The following is a 26,810-nucleotide window of genomic DNA, read 5'->3' as shown; positions in this document are numbered from 1 at the left end:
AGGAATACATAAAAATCAAAAGAATCTCCATTTACTGGAAGACTGGAATTGATATATTGGTGTACCTATTATTGTGACCATGATGTTGCGTCTTTAGGAAGCGGAAAAGCACAAATGAATGGTTGTTTTACGGTTGAATGTACTGTTCTAATGTAACCCAGCAGTGCTTTAATTCTGAAATGCACAGAGGGTGGTGCTGTTCGGGTGTGACCACATGGTTCGGACAGCACTGGATGATAATCTTCAATCTGTACAGTATCTGAACTCCAGGATGTAAGGCACTTGAACGCACCGCGCGGGATAATGAAGCCCACCGATATGAAAGATTCATAACATAAGATCGTAGTAGTTTTGGAACCAAAATACTCCGATGTGCGTGGATTATGGGTCGTTTATGGGTGTGCTGCATAATCCCTTTTTTAACGGCTGTTTTGGTGAGCGCGTTGACGGACGTCGAAGAAGAGTCCTGCAATGGTGCATTCGATGTTTATTTTGTTTTGGACAGGTGAGACATACGAGCGTGGTAACATGCCGCGATAGTGGACATTCGTTGTCCTTGTATGGCTGTGTTTACGAGTATTCACGTTCCCACTGCTCCACCGCAGCTTTAACCTTACACTACCCTTTAGCCTTAATTTGAACTTTACTTGCGGAAAAAGTGGCACAATAATTTTCAGTGGATACTTTATACAGTGTGAATATGGTGCTCATATAAAGTGTAATAACACAGTAAATGTACTACACGTTATTCTCAGTGCAGCACTGACTTTAAATCTTGGCTCAGGTGCGTTGTTGCTCATTTTGCCTTATTCTGAAACAGTGCACAGCACATATGAAATATTGACTGGAAGGTATAAAAGCATATGTACAGTGGTACTGTAATCACAGTGTAAAATTACTACTATATGACAATTGAAGTAAATAGACATTCAGAGAGAGAGTTGAAGGTCGAGACCAAATCCAGACAGATTCTCATCTTTCTCTTTCTTTTTCAATAACTACTGTACTATTAGCACTACTTTTGGTGTGACTGGTCAATGCATTTCAGTCCCGCCTCCTAGTGTTATTGCTTCCGGTATGTGGTGTCAATTTGCAGCATATTTTATCATTGCAGCTGTTTTTATCCCAATGCATTTTTTTGGCATTTTTTTTCTCTTTTAGTATGGCTCATGTTGTTTTGTGAGTGCATAATTTTGTTTTGCAGCATTTTTTAAACTTTTACAATAGTTTTTTTCTTTGTTTTGTTTTTATTTGATTGCCTTCTCGTATTTGTAGTGTTCTGCCAGTTGCAGCATGTTTGCCCCCCACCTTACTCTGACATAAAAATAAACAAACACATGCAACGTCAATTGAAGAAAAGAAAAAAGAAAAGGCATTTTTAATAGCTAATAAAAAATAGGTCTTTAATGGGCCCAATTGTATTCTTAGCTAATTAATTGTAACAACACCAATTTTTAGTTTCTCATTAGTGTTAGTAATATTGTTCTACTGATGCACATTTAAGGTTGCATCTCATTCCTCAAAGTCATAAATGCAATGACAATAATTTTTTTATATACCGCAATGCAATTGAATGTAATTTTAACTACAGCATACCACAAATCCAGTCCATATTGTCATTCTAATTGTAATTCGTTTTCATTAACATGCTCTATACCACACACTCATCTTGTTGGTGTGGTTTCCAATGGTAAAAAACTGGACTGCATCTGCTTGTTTGGTTCCTTATTTTGTTAGATGTGACAGAACATTATTCAGCATGCATTACCTAGTTTAGAATTGGCATTTATGTGTCGTTTTAAAAGAAGGGTTTTTTTCCGTGTGCGCTGATTGTGTTTGCAGGTCAGGCAGTGTGTCAGGACACTGGCATGAGATATATGGATTTGTGGAGCAGCTCACCAATAAATTTGTCAGGTAGGTGAGCGGGGGCATTTTAACTCATTCATTCCCAGACCAGTAAAACTAGGTCTTTGACATCTATAGCCAGCGATGTATCATGAGAGGCGGAATTATTACTCATTTACTGCCAGACCTGTAAAAATTGATCTTTGACGTCTATAGGAAGTGAATGGGTTAACCACCTTTCTTGTTATTTTATGTCAAAGACCTCTTCCACATACAGTACATCCTCTTTTCAAAACAAAGCCAAGCAGGACTTTTATTATAGGTCTTTAAAGTGGAACATAAATGGGAGTCCAAAAAAGTAGGGCAAAACTATTTGGGGGAGCTGACATCGCAGACAAGGCTCCAAACTCCTTCTGGCTAATGGTGGAGAGGGTGTGTGGGATATCTTTGGGTTTAATAGCAGGTTACTAAATATAAACTCATAACAGTGAGCCAGATGTGGAGGTGGTAGTCAGGACAGACACAGGGAGTGCTGCTGGCAATGCTGAAGGCTTAGTTCTTACTACTGGGGTATAAATTCCGTTTTTTTTTTTTTTTTCTTAAATGAGGTGCTCTATGAATGTGTTTCAGTCCCAGGATGAGAGTATCCTACATTGTCTTTTCAGCCCAAGCAGTTGTAATCCTGCCATTAACTGGAGACAGGTAATTTCTCCTCCTCCTCTCCTTTGAAAATGGAAAACCGCAGATAACTAGATTACACAGAAACTGCCCTCTTATCAGTGTTGTGTATATTTCAACCTGCTTGTCGACAATGTGCTTTGTGGATTCCCAGGTCCAAAATAAGTGATGGTTTGACTAAACTGAGCCAAATCAACCCTGCTGGTGAAACATACATGCATGAAGGCTTGAAAGCAGTACGTATACACAATCCCAAGGGAAGCGGCAGTTACATCGAAGTGGTTACATTATAACAGGCGGAGGACCCAGTAATGCGAATAGGCCATATGCCCATCTGACTGTCGAAAAAATACCAGGTCTTACTTGATCGCAACCCAAGTTTACTGTGACAGCAGATAGTGGAAAATATAATTTTTAGTTCTTCTTCATCCAACTCCTCACCAAATTCCAATGGGTTTATTGCTTAAAATTTGATTCAATTTTATTTTTATCTTTAGTGTAGGATACCCAAATGCACTGACAAATAGCTAGATAGATAAATTCCCTCCAGATAAATAGTGTATCATCCATAAAAATAAAAAATACATGATTGAGTGTTATTGCTACATTTGGCTTTGACTTCTCAGGTGTCGGAACAGATGAAGACACAAACAGCGCCGTCTCGCAGCATCATCATTGTTCTGACTGATGGCAAGCTGGAGGTTTACCCCTTTGAGCTGAGTGTGCAGGAGGTGAATCACACTCTCATTTGCACTAGATCACAATGTGAGGTCATAATTTACTTCTTCCCAGTAGTTAAGTAATGTAGGTAAAGTATTAAAACCTTTCACCACAGCGACAAAAAAAATATATATCAAAAAAGAAGTAGCAACATAACATCTTATGCCACTGGCGTGCTACGAGGGCGAACTTCAAAATAAACACACCAAATAATACATAGACGACAATGCAATAGCTGTAGTCGACTTTTATTTTGAAGTTAGCCTTCACAACTGTGATGATGGTGTGGCTAGCTTGATCGCCCTCTTGTTTCCTTTTATTTTGCCGCGACATCTCAGCGGTACCGACATAGACACACAGCCACTAAAAAAAAAAAATAGAATAAAGCGCTGATTAAGGATGCTAAGAAGTCACTATTCAGTTAAGCTATCATTGTAGGATATGGCACATGTCTCCAGCTAGTGTTAGCTCCTAACTCCATTGTGCACATGGTGCATTCAAACGCAGACAGACATTTAAAACTCAAAGGTGCCGATTTTTCATTCTAGTCAATGAATAAAAATAAACCTGTCCAGAGTATATAATCATATAAATATTTAGTGAAAAAAAAACCTTGGGTACTTTTAGAATTGTTCACCTTAAATAGCTGTTAAAACCCTGAACAAGAATAATCTTCAGAGCCATAGTATCCCGTTTTATTTGATTTTGATCAGTTATCTGAGCTTTGATGAGTTTCTACATAGCCCCTGCAATGTGTGCACTCAATTATACTGTAAGTGGGGAACAATGTCTTTGACGACATTCAGTTGACATAAAAGCAAAATTTGTTTTTCATTGTTTTCTTTTATACTTAGAATGTAAAATAATTGATGGATTTTGCCAACCACTTTTTGTTGCACTCAGTTCATGTTAAAGTAAGCTATTTTGCAAATACCATATCTTGAGTCACAGTGAGTCTTAGTCGTATAAAATTAGCACATTAAAAACTGAGATGACCATACATCAAGAAATATGGTCATGCTCTACCGTCTCAAAAGTGTGACCAAATCCTGGGCAGTGCACCCAATTTAAAAAGTTTGTTGCTCCAGTGCTTCCAGTGCAAATGTTAGTTAGCGCTCTAAATGATAGTAAATATGACAGCGATGACAATGCAATTATAAATATATCTGTAAAGACTCCAGTCAAAATTCATTAAGCTTCATAAACTAGCCTTATACTACCTGTGTAATAATAATTCCTAGCATATTGTTGTCCTCTTCTTGTTTTATACTTGGTTTGACTTGTTGCTTTTGTTGCCCGCAGGCAGACAAAGCGAGAGGTTTTGGAGCGCGAGTGTACTGTGTGGGGGTTATGGATTTTGACCATAAGCAGGTAGGGGCTCTGAGATGTTTGCACTCCGCCACACCGAGGGGTTTCTATCTCTCTCAGTGTGTGTCTGTATGTGTTTGTGTTTTTGGGATATCAGTTGACGTCTCACAAGATGGATAAAAAGCAGAGGATAAGGCTTTTAAGCTCAAGGGCGATGGGCTGTTTGTGAAAACATTGTTAAGCAATGTTTCAACTCAGCTGGATTCCTCTCTGTGCCTTTGACTGATTGTTTTTGTGCCAATGGCTACTAAGATGAAACGATCAACTTTAATATTTTATCCTAAAGTTTGATGGAGCGCTTCTTGTCAAAGCAAATACTACTGATTTTGATTGGTTCAAGATTTTGATTCAAGAATGGAGGGTTAAAATCAACATTTAACTTTGCCACTTTCTGATGTAGCATCAGAGGCATAACAAAGGAGGAATGCCACCTGTGTTCTAAAGGGGTAGTGGGAAGACAGAACTAGCGAGTGAAGTTTAATGACCGAGACTCCCACAACCTCCCCCGTTGCGTTCAAAGCGATCGACAAAAATACACACACAGACTTCAGAATGTCACACTTCAATGAGTTCTGCCTTTAAAACAGATGCAAATACAGCACTAAAAGGTACACAAGTCAGACACATAATCGCTGTGCTTTTGTTCTTTTTTTTCTGTTCTTTTTTATGATTTACCAATAGAGCCCATTGGACAGAAACCAATAAAACTAATGGATGCAAGAACATTTGCTGATTTGACTTACAAGAGACCCAAGTAAAAGTTCATCTAAATCTTTGCTGTCCTGTGACTATTTTTCATCTTGATTTGCAAGCAGGAATTTTATTGCAATGTGTTCACTTGGTTGCAGACAATTTTACAACAAGTGCTTTTGTAAAAAATGTTATGCACAGTAAGTATTTCATGAAATATACAATTGCATGTTATATAAATGTTAATGTAAATCTTTATATCGATAAAGATTACTGGTCATTGAGAAGAGATAGAAGAATAAGTAAAAATAGCAAAAAAAATCTGATATTAAAAATTTCCCCTTGGTGTAAAGGTGGCCGTGGCCACCCCTGGCCACCATATGTTGTCGATCCGGCCCTGCTCTTATTAAAGTTTTTGTGTCCATACCTCGTTGAAACGTGAACATAAAACAAAGAGAATTACACATTGCGTAGTTAATAAAGCCATATTCTTAACTAAAGTTAGCAAGATTGATGCTAACAAATCCTGCAAAATGCTAAAGGTGTGCTAACGAACCCAACATGTTTCATGCTGTTGTTAATTCAATCCTTAAGAAATACATATTTGAACGCAAACAGTGCAGGAACACATATAAATAGTCACTTTAACAATATTCAGAGTCATGTATTATTTATTCTCTGCAGAAAATGACTAATACTTGCAGTGTACAGTAATTTGACTTTTTTGTAGCTGTAATCTGTTTTAAACAAGATGTTCACACCAGAGGAAGTAACTCGTTACTGCTTGTCCAATATGACTTGTTTGGTTAACAGCTTATGAAAGTGTTTCATACAAATGTAAAATGATGACTTTATAACTACTGACGGCATGGCCTTATGGTTAGTGACATCTTCCATGGTTAACGCTACCTTTTATCGTTTAACCCCATACTGATGACCCAGAGTGCTTTGGGGCTTTGGAGGAGGAAGTCATTATAGTGCTCTAATTAAATAAACCAAACGAGCTTCCTGTCAAACAGGAGATGAAAGGTTCTCATGTCATTTTCCTGCTAAAACCCTGCAGTAGATAACAAATCAGCCACTGAACGATTGCTAAAATGTAAACAACCGTACATGCATACATTTTGAGTTCAAGGCCTTATGCAGTCGATTGTCTTTGTGCTGCAGCTTGCTGAAATAGCAGACGGGGTCCAGCAAGTCTTCCCGGTGTTGTCGGGGTTTCACGCTCTCAAAGATGTCGTCAGCTCGGTGGGCTTTGATCACAAATGATTCGCTCATTCATGTGCAGTGCGTAACCCTGCTTCTCCACTCAGATCCTAAAGCAGTCCTGTTCAGAAATCTTCACAATAGAGCCATCAAGTGTTTGCGTAAATGGTATGACAATAAAATGTGCTACATGTATGACATTCCATATAGTAACATCACATTATGATAGTATGCGTGTTTGTCTGCAGAATCTTTCAATGTGGTCCTGAGAGGAAGTGGCTTCAGTGGATCAAAGAGGACAGACAACGTTCTCTGCTTCCTCACAGTCGGTCAAGACACATACAGTGAGTCGAACTTAACAAATATAATGGCATTTTCATTAAACAGCAAGTTGAAAAATGTGTTATTAAATATATTAACTCATTCACTGTCAGCCTAGTAAAAATGAATTTTTGACTTCTATATTCTCCATTGGCAGTCAGTGAATCAAACTTTCTTTTAAATGGCAGTATTATTTATTATTATTTCCTGCAAGAAATGCATTTTAATCTTCTATTCATTGCAGTGACTTAGGTAGAATGAATAACTTCTTCACTGTACAGTTAATACATCTAAAAACACATTTTTAACATTTAAAAACATATGTGCTCAAGGCTCAGATAATGACCAATCATGGCTCACCTGTTTTGAGTGGTTGGTCATGTGACATTTGCAAGCTGAGCCGTGATTGGTTGTTACCTGATTCTTGAGCATGTTATGTCCTTTTCAGTAAATAGCAAGTGGAAAGAATGTGCTTTTGAACGTATCATTTGTACATACAACATAATTTAGCCATCAAATTAACTATAGACCAAAAAATCATTACTATTAAAATGTCTAAATGAGTGTACTATCCCTTTAAACTTTTGACCATCGTTTATTTGGCACCTAAATACTTTGAAATATGTAACCAAGAACCGTATGAAGTATCTGACTTCATCTCGAGAAAACAAATCCTCTATAATAAATTCCAAACAATACACCAACCAGTCTAACTCCATAACATCAAATAATTCATTCGTATTGTAAATGTACTTCTCGTTATACAGTGTCGGGTTATCATGATGTCATCCTATTTCAAAAGCTGATGTAGCGCTCACATTGTCACACTAATTCAAACATAAGTCAGATCAGGGTTTACAACTGTTGGGAATTCACGGTCAGGTAGTGCTTGCTGGAATCATTGTTTTGAACTGTTGAGGAGCCAGTCTCTCATGCAGGCTCTTAAAATACAATTACGCCATCATCATCATCTCTAAAATTATACTATGCACAGATCTCTGCACTGCCAAGGAGAGTCAAACAGTAGCTGCTTTTTATCGACTCTAGCCGGAGAACAGATGAGGCATTATGAGGGAATGAGGGAGGGAGGATGAGGCTCTATTATAAGATGGATGGAGACACAAAACCACATGACTGGATCATACTTCCTGTTTTTTTCATTTTATCATCCCAACAAACAACACAAACTAGAAACCTCCATCCTCGCAGGATTTAAATGAATGCTATAAAAGCGTGGCGAGTCAGGTAGTCAATTGACTTGATTGTCAGAATATGAAGAACAAATTGAAAGTGACATTTTCTGGTCGACTCTTCATAGGCCAGAAGGCAACACCAGTTAGAGAAGGTTATCTGTTTTGTCCTGCCCCCATCCTGCATGAGGTCGGACAGTAAGTACACACACACGCATACACTCACGCTTTAGCGGTCAAAGACTGAGTCTGGCGTGCTGGCTCTTTTTAGTTTAAAGTTTCTTTAAAGAGTACCAGTAGTCAGGTGATTTTCTGTATATCATTACCAGCATTACATTGCAACATAATTAATTGTGACGTATGAGCTTTTCATATAAAGGGTCCATACCATGATATTTTAAACTTCACACAGTTAGATTCATGCCTCGCAATTACATTTGGCACATTGACAATTTCATTTTTCATGAAATATGAGCTTTTTGGTTCTGATACTTCTAACCAGGAAGTGAATTGTCACATTGACTGAAGCCACGCCTCTCACTGGTTTGCTGCTGTGCCCGCCATGTCGTCGCTTGAATGCTGGGCAGACACAAAACATTCATCCGTCCATCATCTTGACCCCTTATATACTCCGGAGGGTTGCGAGGAGCTGGAGCCAGAAACAGCCATTTTCATAACATTAAACTACAAAATAGTGCCAGGAGACTGCACACACTAAACACCCGTTCCTCCTGTCAAATTGGTCCCCTCCAGAAACCACTACTCATGACAACAGTTTTGCCTGTAGGTGAATTATTTACTACAACATTGATTGTCTGGCTGTGTGCTCACAAGCACATATTTTCGCCACTTAATAAATACTGCTGTTTATTTGACTGAATTTGGTGCAAAGTCTCACCTTCCCAACCCGAGATGAACACAAAACTAAAAGACATGAACATCTCCTTTTATAAGTTGGCCATCTATTTACTCTTGTACAGGTAGTACGAGGGCAGCCACAGTTCAAAGTAGACACATTAAGTAAAAAATGCATTCAAACTTGGGGGACTCCCAAAGATTAAGCTGAAAACAAACCCTCCAAATGATTTTGACGGATAAATACAGTTCACACCTACTCAGTGCTCTCCAGGCTTAGGGTCTTTATTTTCGAGACTTTATCACCAAACAAGGGGAAACCCGCTCCGAATACAATGACAAAACAAAACTAAAAGACATGAACATCTCCTTTTATAAGTTGGCCATCTATTTACTCTTGTACGGGTAGTACGAGGGCAGCCACAGTTCAAAGTAGACACATTAAGTAAAAAATGCATTCAAACTTGGGGGACTCCCAAAGATTAAGCTGAAAACAAACCCTCCAAATGATTTTGACGGATAAATACAGTTCACACCTACTCAGTGCTCTCCAGGCTTAGGGTCTTTATTTTCGAGACTTTATCACCAAACAAGGGGAAACCCGCTCCGAATACAATGAAAGCTTAACAATGGAAATGACTTCCCTTTCCCATTGAGTCAATTTTTGTGGCACTAATGCTGTAGGACACTGGCAAGGTCATCAAGATGCATGACACTAATAAGGTCTTCTATTGTGTAACAAACCATTGAACAAACAGTAGCTAATGGGATTGTAACTTGTTCACTCCATCCAGGACATGGCTGTGGGAGACTAGAGTAAGCACTGAAAAAAAATGCTAACAAAATTGTGCATGTGTTTATTATGCATTTTATTATGCATGGTAAAAGAAAAAAAAAATGAGTTTGTCTGATGTTTTTGCAGAGCAGTTGAGGTGCTGGTCAGTTTGAACGATGGGAAGTCATACATAGCTGCACCCATCACTATCAAAGCTACAAACTGTGTGAGTATCTGTATTAGAATGAAAAATAAAAATGTACAGTATGTCTAGCTATAGATAGTGATTTTAGCAAAAATGTACTATATGAATAAACAAATACATATAATGAAACTGGAATCAAATAAGTATACACTATTTCAACATGCATCACATTCAAATGTTGGAAATGTGAATTTATTCAGTAATTTATCCCAAAAAGCAAAACTTTTGTATATATATTTAAATTTATTGCGCTCAAAATGAAATATTTCTATCTGTATTTTTAAACAATGTTGATCTGCAAACACCTTCTTATGCATATATATATATATATATATATATATATATATATATATATATATATATATATATATATATATATATATATATATATATATATATATATATATATATATATATATATATATACACAGTATATGTGTATTAAATAGAACTGAATTTTAAACAGGGGTGTGTAGACTTTATACAGTATACTGTACATTTTCCCAGTGTGGGATCACTGAAATCACATTATTGTATTACTACCGTATATTATATCGGCTCTGATGTCCATGTTTGGGCTTTTAATAAGTGCATTCCATAGCATCATTTCATTTTAATATATTGAGTGTTTGTTATTAAATAAGTAATGTAATTGTAATGGGAAATTTCCAACTTGACTTTCTTCATGACTATATCTCAATACATAATATGTTTTGGTGTATGCCACAGTCAAATGGGAGTTGGGCATTCTGGTTGCTGTTGGCTCTTTTGCTGTTGCTCGTTATTGGTCTACTTTGGTGGTTCTGGCCTCTGTGTTGCACCGTGGTAAGTGTGTCTGTATTTGAAGCACAAACCTTGTTTTCTAGAAGCACATTTGATTGTTGATTTTGCTCACCCCAGGTGATTAGAGACCCCCCACCCTCTCGTCCGCCTCCTCCTCCTCCTCCTCCTATACTTGTGAGTAGACCACAAAAATAATAGAATTAAACGCGTAGTCAGCTAAGAACAGCAGATAAATTGTGCGTGAAGGATAATTAGTGTGGAGGTAATTATTACGGGGCTTTTTAGGGTGACGCAAATGGCTTTTGCAATTGAAGGAACAGTGCAACATTGTCACCTAGTGACTATTATTGGTACTGCTATTGTTGCGTTCAGTTGCTCAGAGGCAATCAGTTGTAGTGTGTGAATTAATATTACCTGATTCAAATGCAATTTATATTAAACAAACATCTTAAGAGACTGGGATGATTCAAAATGGGAAAGAATTGTCAAAATAATATTGCTAAAGTATAATAAAAATATGCCGTCTGCATTTTTAGTCTTTAGTTGGGTTTCTTTCCACTTTTATTGTTTTATTTTTTTCATGTATTCATTTTAGGAACAAGAGGAAGACTTGTTCCCTAAACACAAATGGCCCACAGTGGACGCGTCATACTATGGGGGGAGAGGACCAGGTGGAATCAAACGCATGGAGGTAATTTCAAATGTTTTAGAAATATGAATAACAAATAGCGGTAGTGAATTGATGGATGGATGAATCGCAAATAGCATTTGTCATTCCCCTACTATAATTTTTATCAAGTAGCATAATCCTGATTTGTTTTCGAGCAGACCTGAAGGTTTTGTGCTTTGCTTACTAATCCTCCCATCTCTAAGGCTCCAGTTACCATATTGTTTAAATTAATTTGTGATTAATCAGATGCACTTTAAATGGTGTAGCATGAACTGATCTCCGGGTGTGCACACTTTTAGCAAACATTATTTCTATTATTTTACCTTAACCTCTTGAAACAATTGTTGTTGATTTAATGGTATAGATTATTAATGGTGGCACCATTATTTAAATGATTCATTTCTGTCTATTTTTTTTATTTCTTTTAGTTGTGTCACAAAAAATATGTTATTTGAACAGGGGTTTGTCGACTTTTTTCCTCATTTATGCACCAAGATGTATGTACTATAGGTCCGCTGGGGGCAGAAGGGCTCCACAGAGGAAGGCTCAAGGCTGGAAAAAGCCAAAAACGCGGTGGTCACTATGCCAGATGATGTGGAGGAGGACTTCGTCATACCTCGACCACCGCCAAGGCCTCCGCCCGTTTACAATTCCTTACCGGAGTCCAAATGGTACACGCCAATCAAGGTGAGCCATACGGTCATCGTTATGTTACAGTACACATATTGAATTAAATAAAGCTTCATGATATTTACAGTATGTATTCGTTTTTGATGTGACCTTAAGGGGCGTTTTGATGCGTTGTTGGCCTTATTGAGAAGGCAGTACGACAGAGTGGCAATCCTGAGGCCAACACCTCACGACAGGGTAAGACATTTACCCCATTTAAATTTAGGTATCAAGTATTTTTTTTTATTTGAATGATCTTATACGTTTTTATGTTAATAAACCTAAGTTTTCAAACAATTAGTTTAACTGCAATTCTCTTAATTGTCCACAGGGGCGCTGCATCAACTTCACTCGAGTTCGTTGAGACTGAAACAGAACCAACAATTTACAGCATTACTAGCTTAGACCAAAGATGAGTGTTATATATTGTGTGAGGATATGTAAATAATTATTAAATGTCTATACATTTATCCTGGTTTTTCAAAATAAAAATCAAAAATATGTCATTTGTTTCTTAAAAAAAAGCATCCATAGTGAGTTATTTTGTTTATTTTGGGAAAAAATATAACTGTCTTTTCACAAAAGCTTCGGTACAAGTACCAAGAAACACGTAATACACAAGACAATTTGAACAAAGCACATGAAAAACACTTTTATAAAACACTTAGAAGATAAAATAAGCTTTTTTATGTATAAACTAATTGACACAGATGTTCCCTCACCATGAAAAGAGACATGGAGAATAACACGTTTCCTATTTGTGTTAAAGCTGTGCGTCAAAACGCACTTCTGTAAAAGCTTAACTGGTGCGTGCGAATAAAACCAATAACACTTCACAAACCAGCATGGAGACTACATGACGAAATAAACATTCATTGTTATACTTTTGATACAAAATACAAATTAACACTGTAGAAAGAGAAGGCATAAAGTCCAGTAAGAAAACACACAGCTGAAGATGAAGTGCGTTGTTTAGCTTGTATGACATTACACAACTGGTTCATCAAAACACGGTCAAAGTGCCACAAGGGAGTTGATGTTAGAGCAATATTTCATTGTTGACATTAAAAATGAAGCACTCAACAAGACAAGGCAGAATGTCCACTTCCTGGCCTCCATTGTGTTGCAATAAAAACACTTTGGTCCTTCGGTGTCTCCTCTTTCGCAATACATGACTGGAGTGCCTTCATAAATGATTTCTGACCGGATTTCTTTGCACAATGACAGTAATAAGCCAGGTTGGCCCAACTTTTCTGACAAAGTCTTGGCAGTAAGTGCCTCAGAAAAAAAAGCGATGATTCAATCAAAAACTGAGGTCATGAAAACACGCTGAACTGGAATCCTTCAGAATAGGAGGGCTCTAACCACATGTATCAGTTTGCAGTTATTAAAGTCAGTGTAAACTAAACTGCTCAACTGAGAAAATGCAGATTCAGCTGTTTCAGGTCTGGCCCAGGGAATGTATACTGTATGTATGGCCATGTAGCTTTATCATGCTATTTGATATTTATTTACACTGCAATGCGGAAGCAATTGTCCTCATGACCGATTCTCTCGGTGCAACAGGGAGGATCTGCGGGGAGAAAAAAAAAACAGTAAAACTTTAATCTCAAGGTAGATGTACTAAGTTTGACTTTGAATGTGTTTGCTCACCGGAGAGATCGTCGACTGTCCTTCTCCATGTTGTTCTCGGGCCCCTCGCTCTCATAAGAGGCCAGATGCAGCTCTGCACAAACCAATCACACAAATTTCAGACAGTGTTTTGCAGAGAAAAGAAAGAAAAGCTCCACATAAAAAGGGAATCCACAATTACTTTTTAATAGTTCAACACGTTAGCATAGCGTTATTTTTCGTTAAAAGTTGTGATGGTTTTTGGCTGCTGGAATGAATTAACCCTATTTCAATAGCGACTGCTTATTTCACAACATAAATTCCTGAGTCGCCATTGTATTTGTCAATCTAGGGTATTAAACACACATACAGACAAAAAGCTGAACAGTAGACTGACTGACCGTCTTCGGCGAAAATTGGCGTGGTGACAAGATACTGGAGAATTCTGCGATCTCTGTCAAACGGGCAGATCACTTGGCGCCACACCAGGAACTCGCTCACCTGCTTTGCCAGCTCCCAAAGTTTCTGCAAACAAAGAAGCAATTTACTGTGAGTCTTAATATCGAGAGCTTCACCGCTGAGCATGTTGCTTGGCCACAAGGGGGCGACATTACATTGCTATCTACTGTGTTTGTGAGGGGAATGCATGCATGGGGTGGTTGTGGAAGGACAGTTTTCTAAAGGTGCTTTTCATGTGAAAGGGGACAGTTATGTCTGGATAAGTAGCAGTGCTGTGTTTAAAAAAGAAGAGAAAGCAGTGCTGCAATGGAGAGTTCTAAATGGTAGTTTTTCTCTTATTGCGGGGGGGATTCCGGTCCCCTTTAACCGCTAAGAACGAGGGGTTGCTGTATTTAACTTGTCACTGATACTAAAAAATATTGCTGAGTTTATGTTGTTTCTGGGCTGAAGATAGTAATTTTTTGAGGCATTTTTCACTCACGAAATCCTGCAGATAAAATCTCACGGTAATGAGATCTCAGGTAAAAACAAGACAACATAACTTGTGAGATAAAAAAAAAAAAACATGGCGGACGAAGTTGTCAAAAATGTTGGTACGTGGGCAAGTTTTGCTGGATAAAGATCTAAATGGACTAAGATTCATATTTTGACGTGAAAAAATTATGTGTTTGATGGATGCACGTTGATTTGAAAGTATGGGTTCCTTATACGTATAGGATGCAGGGACACAGCCAAATGAGAGCACTGAATACTAAAAAAAAACAAAACAAACAAAAACAAAAAAAAACACACACACATTCCTCTAGGCATTTAATCATGCCTAAAGCATAAATCTAGCCTCAGTAGTTTCACACAAATTGAGTGACAGACCAACCTCAAAGTTGATGTGTCCATTGGGAAGCCTGCTTGAGCAGCCTTCATTCAGGAAGTAGATGTCTTTGATGAGCAGACTGAAGAAAGGAATGACAATCTTCTCTTGGATGCTGTGTGCAGTTTCAGACCTCTGGGTGGCGCCTCGGAGAGCAGTGCGATAGTTGCTGAAGTTGCTGGACGGGTCCATCTGGTGCTGAATGGGGATGGATGCATGTTTTTAGTAACTTGCCAAGTAAGCGCACACGATGCTCAGGATGACATTTAGGGTGTGTGTGGGGGTTTTCTCACCTCGAGAATTTCAAACTTGTCAGTGTTGACTTTACTCCAAGTCTTTTTCAGTCTGGCGACAGGACTCATGTTCATCCCAGCTGAGATACCACAAAAAAGGTCAGATTCAGTACAGTGTGTCCATTTGTGTTTTTCTGTAGGGCAACTAATATAACACAACCGCATCCAATTGTATAAAACACCCAAAGAAAAGTTCCACAATCTATTTTCATAAAGGCTGCCATTTCACAGCTCTAAATTATAAATCACACTAAGACGGACCAGAGGGAAAGACCTTCTGTTGATAAGCCTTTGGCACACAGGCGACCATTGCAACAAAACGATTGTTGCAAACTGTCACGCCAATGGTGGCTGCTTAAAAATCCCACCCTGAGGTGGCGTTGTGCCTGCTTTGTTTGGCTCGGTGAAAACAAGAACTCGGCACAACAGCGGGGTCAAGCTGGATGCTATTCGAAAGGCTAATTAGATCGACAAAGGGTATGAACGCAATGTCACAGTCGACATGATCAGCACAGCTGAATCTATTTTGACATTCGCCCTCAGGTTGACAGCTGGTAAACATTGCAGGATTATCACAAAATTAATTGCTTTTGGTTAATCAATTTAACAAGCACAGCAAACTGTTACTAGAGTGATTTTTTTTTTTTAGGAGGACTGAGGTTATGGATCCCTACCATCTGGACATTTTTACCAGGATACATGATACCTATGTTGAGCCCCTCCGCAAAAGGCGTCTTGTTTGCTAGAAGAAGAATACTCACTGATAATGGCCATGAGGGAGTTAAAGTTGCCAATGTTGAAACACTCCTGCGCCACATCAATGAAGAACTCGATGATCCGCGCTCTTTGTTTCTTTTTCACCGGCTGGAATGCGACAACGAAATCAACCAATAGACTCCCAAAAATGCCCATAAGGGACTTCTGAGCAATTGTCACAAGTGGACCCATGAACGTACCATGCAGATTTCAGTGGCCACAAGGTAACTCAGTCTGTTGAACCAGTTCACGTACGTCTCCAGGTTGCTGGTCTTGCGTTTTCGGAAGAAACCCTGAAAAACACAGTTGAGAGGGACAACATGGTCAAAACACAAGATGGGAGATCTTTTTTTGGGTGCTTGCAGCTTATCCTGATCAGAGTAACAGGAAGATGGAGTCTATATACCAAGTATGCAGCAATTGGACATGTATCTATTGAGCCCTTGAGAAATCTCTAAATCATAATATTCAGTTTTCTGAGCAAATGCAAGTATTGGCTTGTCTAAGTTGACTATGTTAATTATAAATGACAAAGACAGGCTGTCTGCTTATTTGTCACTTCCTGCTGGACAGGATCTTGAGAGCCTTTACTCCCACGCAAGCTCTCTCCTACACAATGAAATCAGTGACGTGGCCGCTGTTTTTCTTTCACATCTCATTTTCATCTGCCTTCGCATCACCTGGCTCACACAGGGTAGTTGTGGGGGGCTGATTTCTAAAGGTGCTTTCATGTAAAAGGGTTCAGTTATGTCCAGATAAATAGCAGTAGTATCTTTAAAAGTAAAGCTCTAAATCCACGTAATGGCTAATATTTTCCTTCGGGGGAAAAAAAGTGTTTTGGTAGCAAGAGGCAAGGTACATGGTATACAGAATGTGTAAAATTGACACAAAAATATATAAAATATATTTAAATACATATATGAGTGAATAAATGTATTTATGAGGCATTTTCACAAAATCAGACTGTCTCTGTCAATGAAAATTATCATAGTGGTATAGTCTGATACTACATTTATTTCCCTTCAAACTTATATATAATAAATGGATGTGGCCCAAAATTTGACCAAGTTTCACCAATGTGAATGTTGCCAAGTTGAAATCCTTAGTTTTCCTTAGTGTATCCTTAGGGGAATATGCCTATATATAAGTTTTGGCATATTCATCTTTTAATGGTGCGCACGGTCTACTAAGACCTTACTGTCATACACTTTGATTACAATTTAAACCTTTTGGCCGCTGGGAAATGAAAGTCGAGACCTCAAGGAGGTTGTTTTGCGGAAATGTCAAAATGGAAATATCAGTTGAAAAACTCAAAAGTAACCTTTGCTACAAAAGCCTGATTTTGTGAAAACACATCAATAATATATAAATATAAAACATAACTAATAAAGATATATACAATTGTATAGAATAATATAATGATAAAATAATAAATATATAAAAATAAAACGACTTTGCTTTGATGACATAATCCCAGACACGCTTACGCAATAGTGGTGGCACAGGGCGATACCTCAAGACTCTAACCCCTGTGCAAAGTGGTCTTATATAACTTGTGATACACAATGACAGAGTGCCGGTCCGCTATGGTGCTGATTGCGAGGCACCCTTCTGCTGACGCACAGCACCACTCGCACGGCAGACACTCGCAGAGAAGCTCTTCCCCAATTGTGTTTGATGCACTTTCAAGCTACTTCAAGTAAAAACAAGTGGAGCGAAATCCACACTCGACAGCCAGGAGGATGCTTCATGTGGTTTCTAAAGCAATATATCTCTCCAAATTGGATGTGAAGCCAAAGACGAAAATAGAAAGTAAAAACATTGAAATGGTTGCTTTATTTCATGTTCCTAATTAGAAACCTAAAAATACAGGAAGTTGCCGTTTTTTTTTTCTTAAAGTGCATAATGTTCATAGCTATTTAGAAAAAATACCAAACTAAAGCGTGCTTGTAATGTGTCTATTTTGAGTTGCTACCCACAGCCATAAAAACTTGATAACAGTCAGTGCACAGACTACCTTGTGGTTTTCTAGAGGGTCCTTCAGGGCAAAGGTCTGGATAAACTCCTCAGGCCCGATAAAACTCAGCCTGTCCTGTAATGAGAAGACAAAATACACAGTATATATAAAAAAGATGAACAACAATTTTACCAGGAGGGTGAAGCTTGTGAAACCAAATCTTGATACGTTTAAATTAAAGGATAAAAGCATCGCCTCAGAAAGTGCTTACGACTCACAGTCATGCTTTTCAAACAACCACAGAAAAGTGAGTTTGATTTTACAGATAATGTAAACAACCATCAAACTCTTCTTGATGTGTGAAATTCAACAGAGACATCCAAATAAAACAAAAGCTCTTTAAAGTTTTCCGTGAGGCCCTAAATCAAGTTTGTGAATGTTGTTTTTGTACGCAATAGCCAAATATATTGTATCTTTATTCCAATGTAAATGTCTAGCTACGCAGACTAAACGCACACTCCAAATGTATTTAAAAAAAAAAAAATCATGAATCATAAAACGAAGAAGCAAAAAGGGCCTACCAGTTCAATGTGTGTCAGTTGCTGCGCGAGGATGAAGGGGTCATCGCACACGCTCAGTATATCGCTTCTTAGCGACGATTCCCTTTTGCTTTTCAGGGAGGCGGGGCGCTCGGTGGCCACGGTGCTCAACGCGGCGACCGCCTCCTCGTATTGGCCCAGGGCAGAAAGGCGTTTGATCAGGCGCTGGGTCATCTGCTGCATGGCCCGCCATGAGTACTGGCGCATACAAAAACATTTCAATGATAAACACGAGGGGCGTGCCGTTGGTTATGAAGTGGTTCAACGATGGCGAAAAAAATGACACAAACTAACCTCGTCCACTCTGGCAACATGGTGCGTCATGTCCTTCAGACAACGCATCATCCGCTCGTCCCTGAAGTCATACGGGAACGTCTCGGTCCACTCGGTCAGAAGCTGCACCAACTTGGGCGCCACTTCCCGGAAACGGATCTGGACAAACGTCATGTGACGGTATAAATGGCTTTGCCCATCTAAATTTGTTTAGCAATGTTGTATTAGTTTCTTCTTATCTACATTGTACAACAACTAAATACATAGCTTAGCTCGCCAAGTACCACAATCAAGGTCAATATTAAAATTACTCAGAACAGGATGTCTCAGTGTTTGCTTCTGAGAATTTAATATTCATTCACTCCAACAGTATGCAGTTCGTATAACACTGCATTTCAATCAAACACAAAAAAATAAAAATATTGCATGTTACTGAAATAAAAATTGTCTTCAAATAAAATTTTCAAACAATCAGTTCTTCAAGATGACCTGCTGAAGTATACCGAAAAGTTCAATACAACTGAACCTTACATTGGCAGTGATTCTTTTGCAGACCACTAGAGGGAGCCGACAATAGTTTAAGAATCACTTACATAAACCATCAAATCACACCATTAAAGAAAATCCATTGTAAACTGAGAAGAACCTAAATGTAGTTGAAATCCTAAAACTAACCCAATATATAATGTTTTAACTTTTATATAATATTTTTAAAAGTAAGAAGCATTCTTTACCAACTTTTTCAAAATTGATAAATAATATTTTATCTTTCTCTTCAAACCATTAATGGCCATCATATCCATTTGGCACACTAGAATATTTCAAATTTGAGACATTTGCTTGAAAGCAAACAATTTATTAAACAATCTCTCACTCGGTCTACATTTTATGCACAAATATTAATACTTTTTTTTAGTGCATCATCCCCCACAATCTGCAACTGCAAGGATTTTTTTCAATGACAATTTCTTAGTAAGGCCATTAAAGGGCTAAATACAATTTTTATATTGATTCCCCATTAGTCTATTGAAAAGGTCCATTAATTATGATTTGCAACATTTCAATTTCACCTCTTTGCGCCGATAATTATAATTTAACAAGAAGAAATGGAAGATATTTAAGAACTAAAACGATCCAGATTTTACACTAAAAAAGTCACGTGAGAAGAAAATTGGAACCAGATCATCATTTCACTAAACAGTACATACATTTTTTTGACGTTTGTGTTTTTCTAATGTAAAATATGTGCCTTGGCTCAATAAACGTTGGCAAGCACTAGCTTATAAACGAGTCATGAATGCGGCGTTTGTATGTGTGCTTGTGTGGCTGGTTCTCCTTATCTGCTGAGAACATAAATCTGTTCGAATGGTAGCATTGTGGGAAGTCCTGTCCATTTGGAGACCGACGTCAAATTGTGTGTGTATAAGGCGATGTGTAAATAATCCGCCTACCTTATCCAGCAGGGTGTCTCCAGACCGCTGCTGCTCCACACACAGGTGACAAACCCGTGTCATGAGCTCATAGGGGTGCAAGAAGAGGCGTGAGCTCAGCAGGAAGGTGAAAACGTATGACCTCTGACCATTTCAAGGACACAGGAAAGAAAAAGTGAGGAATTCAATTCAAAGAGTATGTTTAGAAATTTAAGGGGGGGGGGGCGCACGTGACTCACATCGGGATAGTAGTCCACGGTGGGGACCAGGTGTTGGATGAGGGCCTCGAGAGATGCTGAAACCAAACTGTTGTCATGGTAACACATGTCCCCATAGCCGGCGGTGAGGGCGTGCCCGTAAAGCCGACTTTTGGCCGCGGCGCTGCTCCGGCAAGAGTGTTCGCTGCCGCTGCTGGTGCTGGTTTGGCGGTGCACTCGTGCGGGACAGGTAGTGCTGTGCTGGCGCGGGCTGTGAGGCTGCACGCTGGGGTACTGCTTTTCCGAAACGGCGCTCCTGCTGCTGTAATGCCTCTCCTTAGCGCTTACGCCGTCCACGGCTACGCCGCAATACATGCTGTGAGCGTGCGGTATGTCATATGGGTTCTCCGCTGCTGAATACGCGGCATTGTAGACGCTTTCCTTGGTCTTCACAGAGGAGCAGTGGCGGTATGGGCTGTGGGGCTGCTGGTAGTTGTTGTTGCTGCTGCTGCTACTGCTGTAAAGGCCACAAGTGCTGAACTTTCCGGTATATGGAGTGGTGGGAGGCATGATCACACCTGGGGAGGGACCAGAAGAAAGAAACTATTCATTTTTTCTAATCACATTCAAATTGTTTGTTTGTTTTAGGTTTAGAAGAGTACAAATTACAGTGAACTGGGGCTGTCACTATGAAATTATTTTTAGAATGGGTTTTTCTATTGAATATTCCAACAATTATTGGAATAGTTGGATAAAATTTCGCATAACAGTCATTACAAAATCTTTTTTCCCTCATTTACACAAGATTTTTATTCATTTATATGTTTTAAAAAAAAAACAACAGCTAAGCAAAATCGCACGTTCATATGTTCAGTTGTTCAAAGCCAATGATGGGTGAGCCTAAGTCACAAAACCTTTCCATCCAGCTCTTGTGCAACCTGTTGACTATAGCATGCCTGGAATGCGGTCATTCTTTAAGCGCCATTGGCAGGTTGTGCAAATATCGTGAAAGTTGATCACTCAAAGTAGAGACTCAGAAGTGTGTCAAAGTAATTACACTTAAGTCGCATAATTGCAGCCCTCCTCGGTGCATTCCCTCAGGCTTTGAACTCTGTGAAGACACCCCATGTGGAAAATCACGCTTGCCTTTGCAACATGTTTTTGGCCTACATACTCCGCCTTTAGTCCTGCAATGGCACTTTTGTCGCTATGTTCAACCTTCAAGAAAAACAAAGGGGCAGATGCAAGGTCTTAGGACAGCAGTGATTTTATTGTCTTAATGGTGAAGATAATTGGATCTGAGGAAGGTAAGCTGATCCTAAATCACCACTCAGGCATGCTTTAACTCTGGAGCCACCCTCATCCTGTCTTAGTACCATATGCCAGTGTAAATCAAGCCGGGTTTACACGCACGCGCACAGACATGTGGCATACCTCAAACACTGATGCGCATATACAGCATGTCAGAAAACAAAAGGCCACAGGAATCCACCCAACCTCTGTTTGACCATCACACGGCCGACGGAGGAGGCTCTCCTCAGCCAAATATCATGCACACACTCTCAGACACATACTTGGAGTCGTGCCAGTGCCAGCCAGTCCAGCGGCAGTTTGTCTACTGAACTCTGCAGTCGTCCTCCTAACCGAGTTAAAAGATTACTGCGGCTTGAACTTACTTGCTCAACTTACAAAACGTCATCTAGAAAAAGCCCACAAAGGCGGTCAGCCCCACATCACAATCAAACAAACACATTATCTACATTTTTTCTTCTTCTTCTTCCGCGCTTGTACTGAGCGGGGGTAAATTCCTTAAGAGTTGACCCCTGTGAAATTTCCTACTTCCATAATGCAGCTTGAAATATTACACTAAATTGTAGGTTGGACTAGTTAATGATGACATTGGAAGCATAATTTAAAGTTAGCATTCTCTATGATTGTAAACTCCGAAAGATGGCAGGAGCCTTTGAGGCCTAATTTGATGTGGGAATAAAAGTACAATAAATGCCTAAACTAAAAACCACAAGTATACGGTCTCTCTGTTTAGTCATTGACTATGTTAATTCATACGTTTGAAGTTGATTTACCCTTTCATCTGAAAGCATTTATTTCGATGACACTACCGACAATAACTTTTCCGTATGCCAACAAGTAAGTAGTACTCTCGGTTCATCAAAAGGTTAAAAGTGAAGCTAAGGAGGAGCTGCAGGCTATCACCATGTCTTAAGGATCCAAACAAGCTTGTTTGTGCGTGAAGCGTTTCAAAGAAACATATTGCCAACGCAACACAACACGATGTTCTGGTTTCAACATGTGATACACTTTGAGGCCATTCATGTGGCAAAAACCGAGACTGTTGTACAAAAGTTGCAGGTATTAGGCTGGTATTGAGAATGATAGATAGCTTGGTTGATTATTAGCAGAATGGAATGCACTATTTTGCTTTAAAAGGCATGGCCTGGTCCGGTGAGTGAAGTGGGAGTCAGCAAACGTGTGAGTAGTTGCAGAATCATTAGAGTTGCAATTGTCAATTTTAACTCATTCACTGCCAGCCGAGTAAATGTGGATCTTTAACCTTTATAGTCGTCAAAGGCAGTTAATGGATTAAAAACTCCCAACCTCTCCCAAAGTTTATCCAGGTTCCAGTTGTTTTTTGTTTTTGTTTTTTTGGGCAATGTTCCAAAATTACATTTTTCCCCTAGATTTGCTTTATAGATGACTGAAATGTGGCCCAGTGCAGATTTAGACTTTTTTGTGTGTGTGTCAGCCAAACTTTACTGCAGTCAGTTTGATAACAATCCATGGGACTTCGGCACGCCATTTTGCCCAAATCACATTATGAGATTTACACAAAAAAAAAAGTACAGCCAGCTATGCTAGAGAGGTGTGGGGCTGAAGGATGAAAGGGGGTGGTCTTCCGACAATGGCGGTATTATCTATCCTGTCATGGTGTTAACAATTGCACAAAGACCCGCGGGAAGAGATCAGAGCAGATCACACACGCACACACCAGTTTTCACACACTCGCCAGCGCCAGGCTGTGTGACGCCGCAGTACTATTTGCAAGCTCGCATCAGTTTCACATCACTCTAAAGATTATTACCCTCATCTGCACTGACCTGTACACTGTAAAACCACATTTATATCTGCGAAAGGTCCATAAACAAACAAGCATTTGTGTTGGTGGCGATGAAAGATGTGCCTATCGAGGCTCATTTACAGATCTGAGCAGATAAGAAAAGAGCACACTCTGAAGGGCGAAGGTCAGCTACAATTTAGATTTTATGATGTTAAGCATGAGCAGCTGGCTCAGTTGTTCGACTGTAAATTGCCCTCAATGAAAGCCGTGTACGTGACCCAAAAACAGTGCTGCAAAACTGTTGCATAAGATGAATGGACTTTGTGCAACTATGTTTTAGCCATTAAAGGATTTCTTTTAACTTTTTTTCCAAATTAGTTAACATGATTACACAGAAAGGACAGAAAGGATTGCTGTCATGTTATTTAACCATCTGAAGGGCCGCTGCAGATAAGCCAATCCCCAATGTTGTTTTTTGTAGTGTTGTTTTTTGTTGTGTTTATTTTTCTATTAGGTATCAACTTGTGAATGGGTGATCCTAAGTCGAAAAGAAAGATAGAAAGCTTCACTTCTAATGGTGTGATCAAACCTTGGTTTTACTTTGTACCTCAAGTACTTTGGCACTAATAGGCCATAACAGGTACATAAAATGTAGGCTTGTTGTTTTTCTCTCGGGTAAAAACTTTACGATCAGCCCCATTAGTAACAATAAACAAGGTTAAAGTCCAAGTACATTACGCACTCGTGGTTTCCTCCAAGTGGCAAACCTTTTGAAAACAGACTGTGATGACACACACAAATCACTTGCTTATCAACCTTGCCTGCCAAAGAAAAACTTGGAATGTGGGGAAAGTCCATCTCCCTCTTCAATTCCCCAACATCAAAGATATTGATACCATTGCTGTCAGACCTTCTAATATGTGCAGTCACAGAAAGTAATGTGTCCATTGGTGCCTTGAATCACCAGTTCATGCTAGCTTAAAGTTACAGCAAAAAACTGGGCCAGTAAAACGTTTATCACAAAATCTGCTATATGATGTGCGTGTTTTATCGATTACTGACGTGCAATGCAGGTGGCATGTGTGGTAAATTTGCAAATACACAGTTACTAACATGACCCCGTCTCCATACACCCACAATCTTTTTTTTTAACTTCACTTCAGTACCAACGCCACCAGAGCTCAAATGTCGTCATTACCTGAGTGGGCAAGCCAAAAGTGGAACTCAAACTGCAGGGAGGCAAAACAGCAACTCATAATGATTCATTTGAAGTTTCTGTTTTATATTCTACCAACACAGTGATTCTAAAATGGGGGGTGCAAGTATGCCAGAAGGTTGTGAAAGCAGAGGGGGCAAGTGCAATTTTAACAGAATTTCTGAAGGTATGTCATTGCAGGAACAGAAATGCAGGTCCTGATTCTTTTCAAAATAAGAGCAAATTAATTGGAACATCGAGTAAATGTTTCCTAAATTGTGTAACAATCACTCTTTTGCAAAACATTGTCTGCCGTTACTTTAAGTTTTATGCAGATTTGCATTGTCATTCGGAATGCAATTTTGGAGCAGATGAGAAAATAAAAATGATGTTACACAGTCTATCTTCTGGTGTTGCTGAGTAAAATACACCTAAAGATACCACAACAAATATCATTACAAAGTTTATTTAAGTTAGTTTATTTGTTTTTAATCCAAAAGGAATGGTACATTACTGCATTAAGTCATTTCCCCCATCCAAAATTCCTTTGCATTGTTTAGGGGGTACTTGACTGAAAATATATTTCGCAGAAGGCACATCATTGAAAAAAGCTTGAGAACCACTGTACTAGCACACACACAAACACACATTAAGGATTTCCCCCATGTGTGTGCTCTACACATACACACTCCTGTGAATGATCTGGTAGGCTAGTACAGTATTAACCTCAAGTCAAGGGGGATAAAGACACATTATCTCCTCTCCGATGAGGATATAATAAACCCAAGCTTTGCACATGGGCTTTTCCCCCTCTCACTCCCACAAACACTCAACAAACCCGATTATATACTCCCAAAAATGAGTGAGGATGTCGCACTTTAAATGGTGAAACAAGATTATATTTAGACCAGGTAGAGCACCCTGGGATGCTTTTTGGCTACCTTTGAGTAAATTATTAAGCGTCGGGGTGCAATTTTAGGGACTTCCGTGCAGTCTGTCAGGTAGGCTGAGATGAAAAGATAAAAAAAAAAAAAGAACGAGAGAGGGAAAGCCTTTTAAGCGTTTTTCTGGGACTGTAACTTGGCGTAAACACACTTTATTTCCCCGATTTATTTTCCCTGCAGGCGCACACAATCTGTTATTCCCTCACACACATATACCCAACCACACACACACGGGCACCATGCCTGGTCCACATTATGGGCTTGTGAGTGAGTCAGAACACAGTAAAGTCAGAGCTGCCTGAGAAAAAAAAAAGCCATGCTGTGCAACCACAGTCCCATCACAGGTGCTGGTGAGCCATGTTTGTTTGTGTGGGTCTACTAGACAATTATAGCCTCTTTGCTGTGGTAAACAAATAACAACAAATTGGACAAGTGTATAAAAGCATGTGCGTTTTTGGACAAGTGTACAAGGTTTTATACGTTACATAAGAAAGTTGACTGACGTTTGAATGAAAGTAAAACTTAAGTAAGACTTTAAAACAAAGTAATTACGACTGCAAACAGTAATTCAATTGTTTTTGGCAGCGCACATAAATTGCAACTTGGAGTTTTAATAAACCGATGTAGTAAAATAATTCTCGAAAAACACTTAACTGCTTACCTTGCAGCTCAACGTCCGATTCACTAACCCAACTGTTAGTATTTTCCGCTCGGTTGCTCGGACACGCTTATCACGCAAGGATAAAGCTGCACGGCGTGTTCTGTACTGATAAGTCTTTCATCAGGTTATCCGCGCAGTTCACTGCCTCCTCTTCTGTTATTTGAGTCGCCCTCAACTCAAGCAGTGGCGACTCGTAATGACTCTCTACCATGCCTTATTCAAATGACTCCCACAGAGCCGCGAAACCTGACCAATAATTGCTAAGAAGGCGGTTCCCGAGGCGCCAAAAGGACCAATTGCAGAGAGGAATGGAAAAAATCGAAATTTATCCGAGTGTTGATTGGCTTGCTGGCCGCCAGTCTTTCGGTTTTTTTTGTTTTTTTTTTAACTCAACGCCCGAGGCAGCCTGCAATGTTTTTGTTAGAAGGCTGGAAAATGGAAGGTGCAGAGTTTCCTGAATCAATGGGCTTTTTGTGGATGTTTTAAGTTAAAGCTTGTTCAAATAAAATGCGGGTG

The 26,810-nt window shown here is 39.2% G+C and overlaps 2 protein-coding genes across 2 annotated transcripts; one reads left to right on the top strand and one right to left on the bottom strand.

Moving 5' to 3' along the window:
• Positions 1-204: 204 nt before the first annotated feature.
• On the top strand, positions 205-12,486 carry LOC148411630 (anthrax toxin receptor 2-like). Its single transcript, XM_088434901.1, has 17 exons — positions 205-505; positions 1,843-1,914; positions 2,476-2,547; positions 2,678-2,759; positions 3,150-3,254; positions 4,546-4,614; positions 6,469-6,549; positions 6,615-6,675; positions 6,756-6,851; positions 8,147-8,216; positions 9,796-9,874; positions 10,583-10,678; positions 10,754-10,810; positions 11,232-11,327; positions 11,817-11,993; positions 12,093-12,173; positions 12,307-12,486. Exons 1-17 carry the CDS (start codon positions 384-386, stop codon positions 12,337-12,339), a joined length of 1,449 nt encoding a protein of 482 aa, XP_088291027.1. The 5' UTR covers positions 205-383; the 3' UTR covers positions 12,340-12,486.
• A 22-nt stretch (positions 12,487-12,508) lies between these two features.
• On the bottom strand, positions 12,509-26,502 carry LOC148411629 (ras-GEF domain-containing family member 1B-B-like). The gene is made up of 13 exons (XM_088434900.1): positions 26,295-26,502; positions 20,461-20,996; positions 20,243-20,365; positions 18,813-18,950; positions 18,501-18,716; positions 17,980-18,054; positions 16,163-16,255; positions 15,968-16,070; positions 15,207-15,286; positions 14,920-15,111; positions 13,988-14,111; positions 13,629-13,701; positions 12,509-13,548 (listed from the first exon to the last, which is right to left on the bottom strand). The coding sequence occupies exons 2-13, from the start codon at positions 20,986-20,988 to the stop codon at positions 13,515-13,517; spliced, it is 1,779 nt and encodes a 592-aa protein (XP_088291026.1). The 5' UTR covers positions 20,989-20,996; positions 26,295-26,502; the 3' UTR covers positions 12,509-13,514.
• Between the last annotated feature and the right edge of the window lie 308 nt (positions 26,503-26,810).

Source organism: Hippichthys cyanospilos, chromosome 15, assembly GCF_059441005.1.
Source record: "Hippichthys cyanospilos isolate Australia breed blue-spotted pipefish chromosome 15, RoL_Hcya_1.0, whole genome shotgun sequence".
Lineage (NCBI taxonomy): Eukaryota > Metazoa > Chordata > Actinopteri > Syngnathiformes > Syngnathidae > Hippichthys > Hippichthys cyanospilos.
This window is presented reverse-complemented; position numbering and strand designations above follow the sequence as displayed.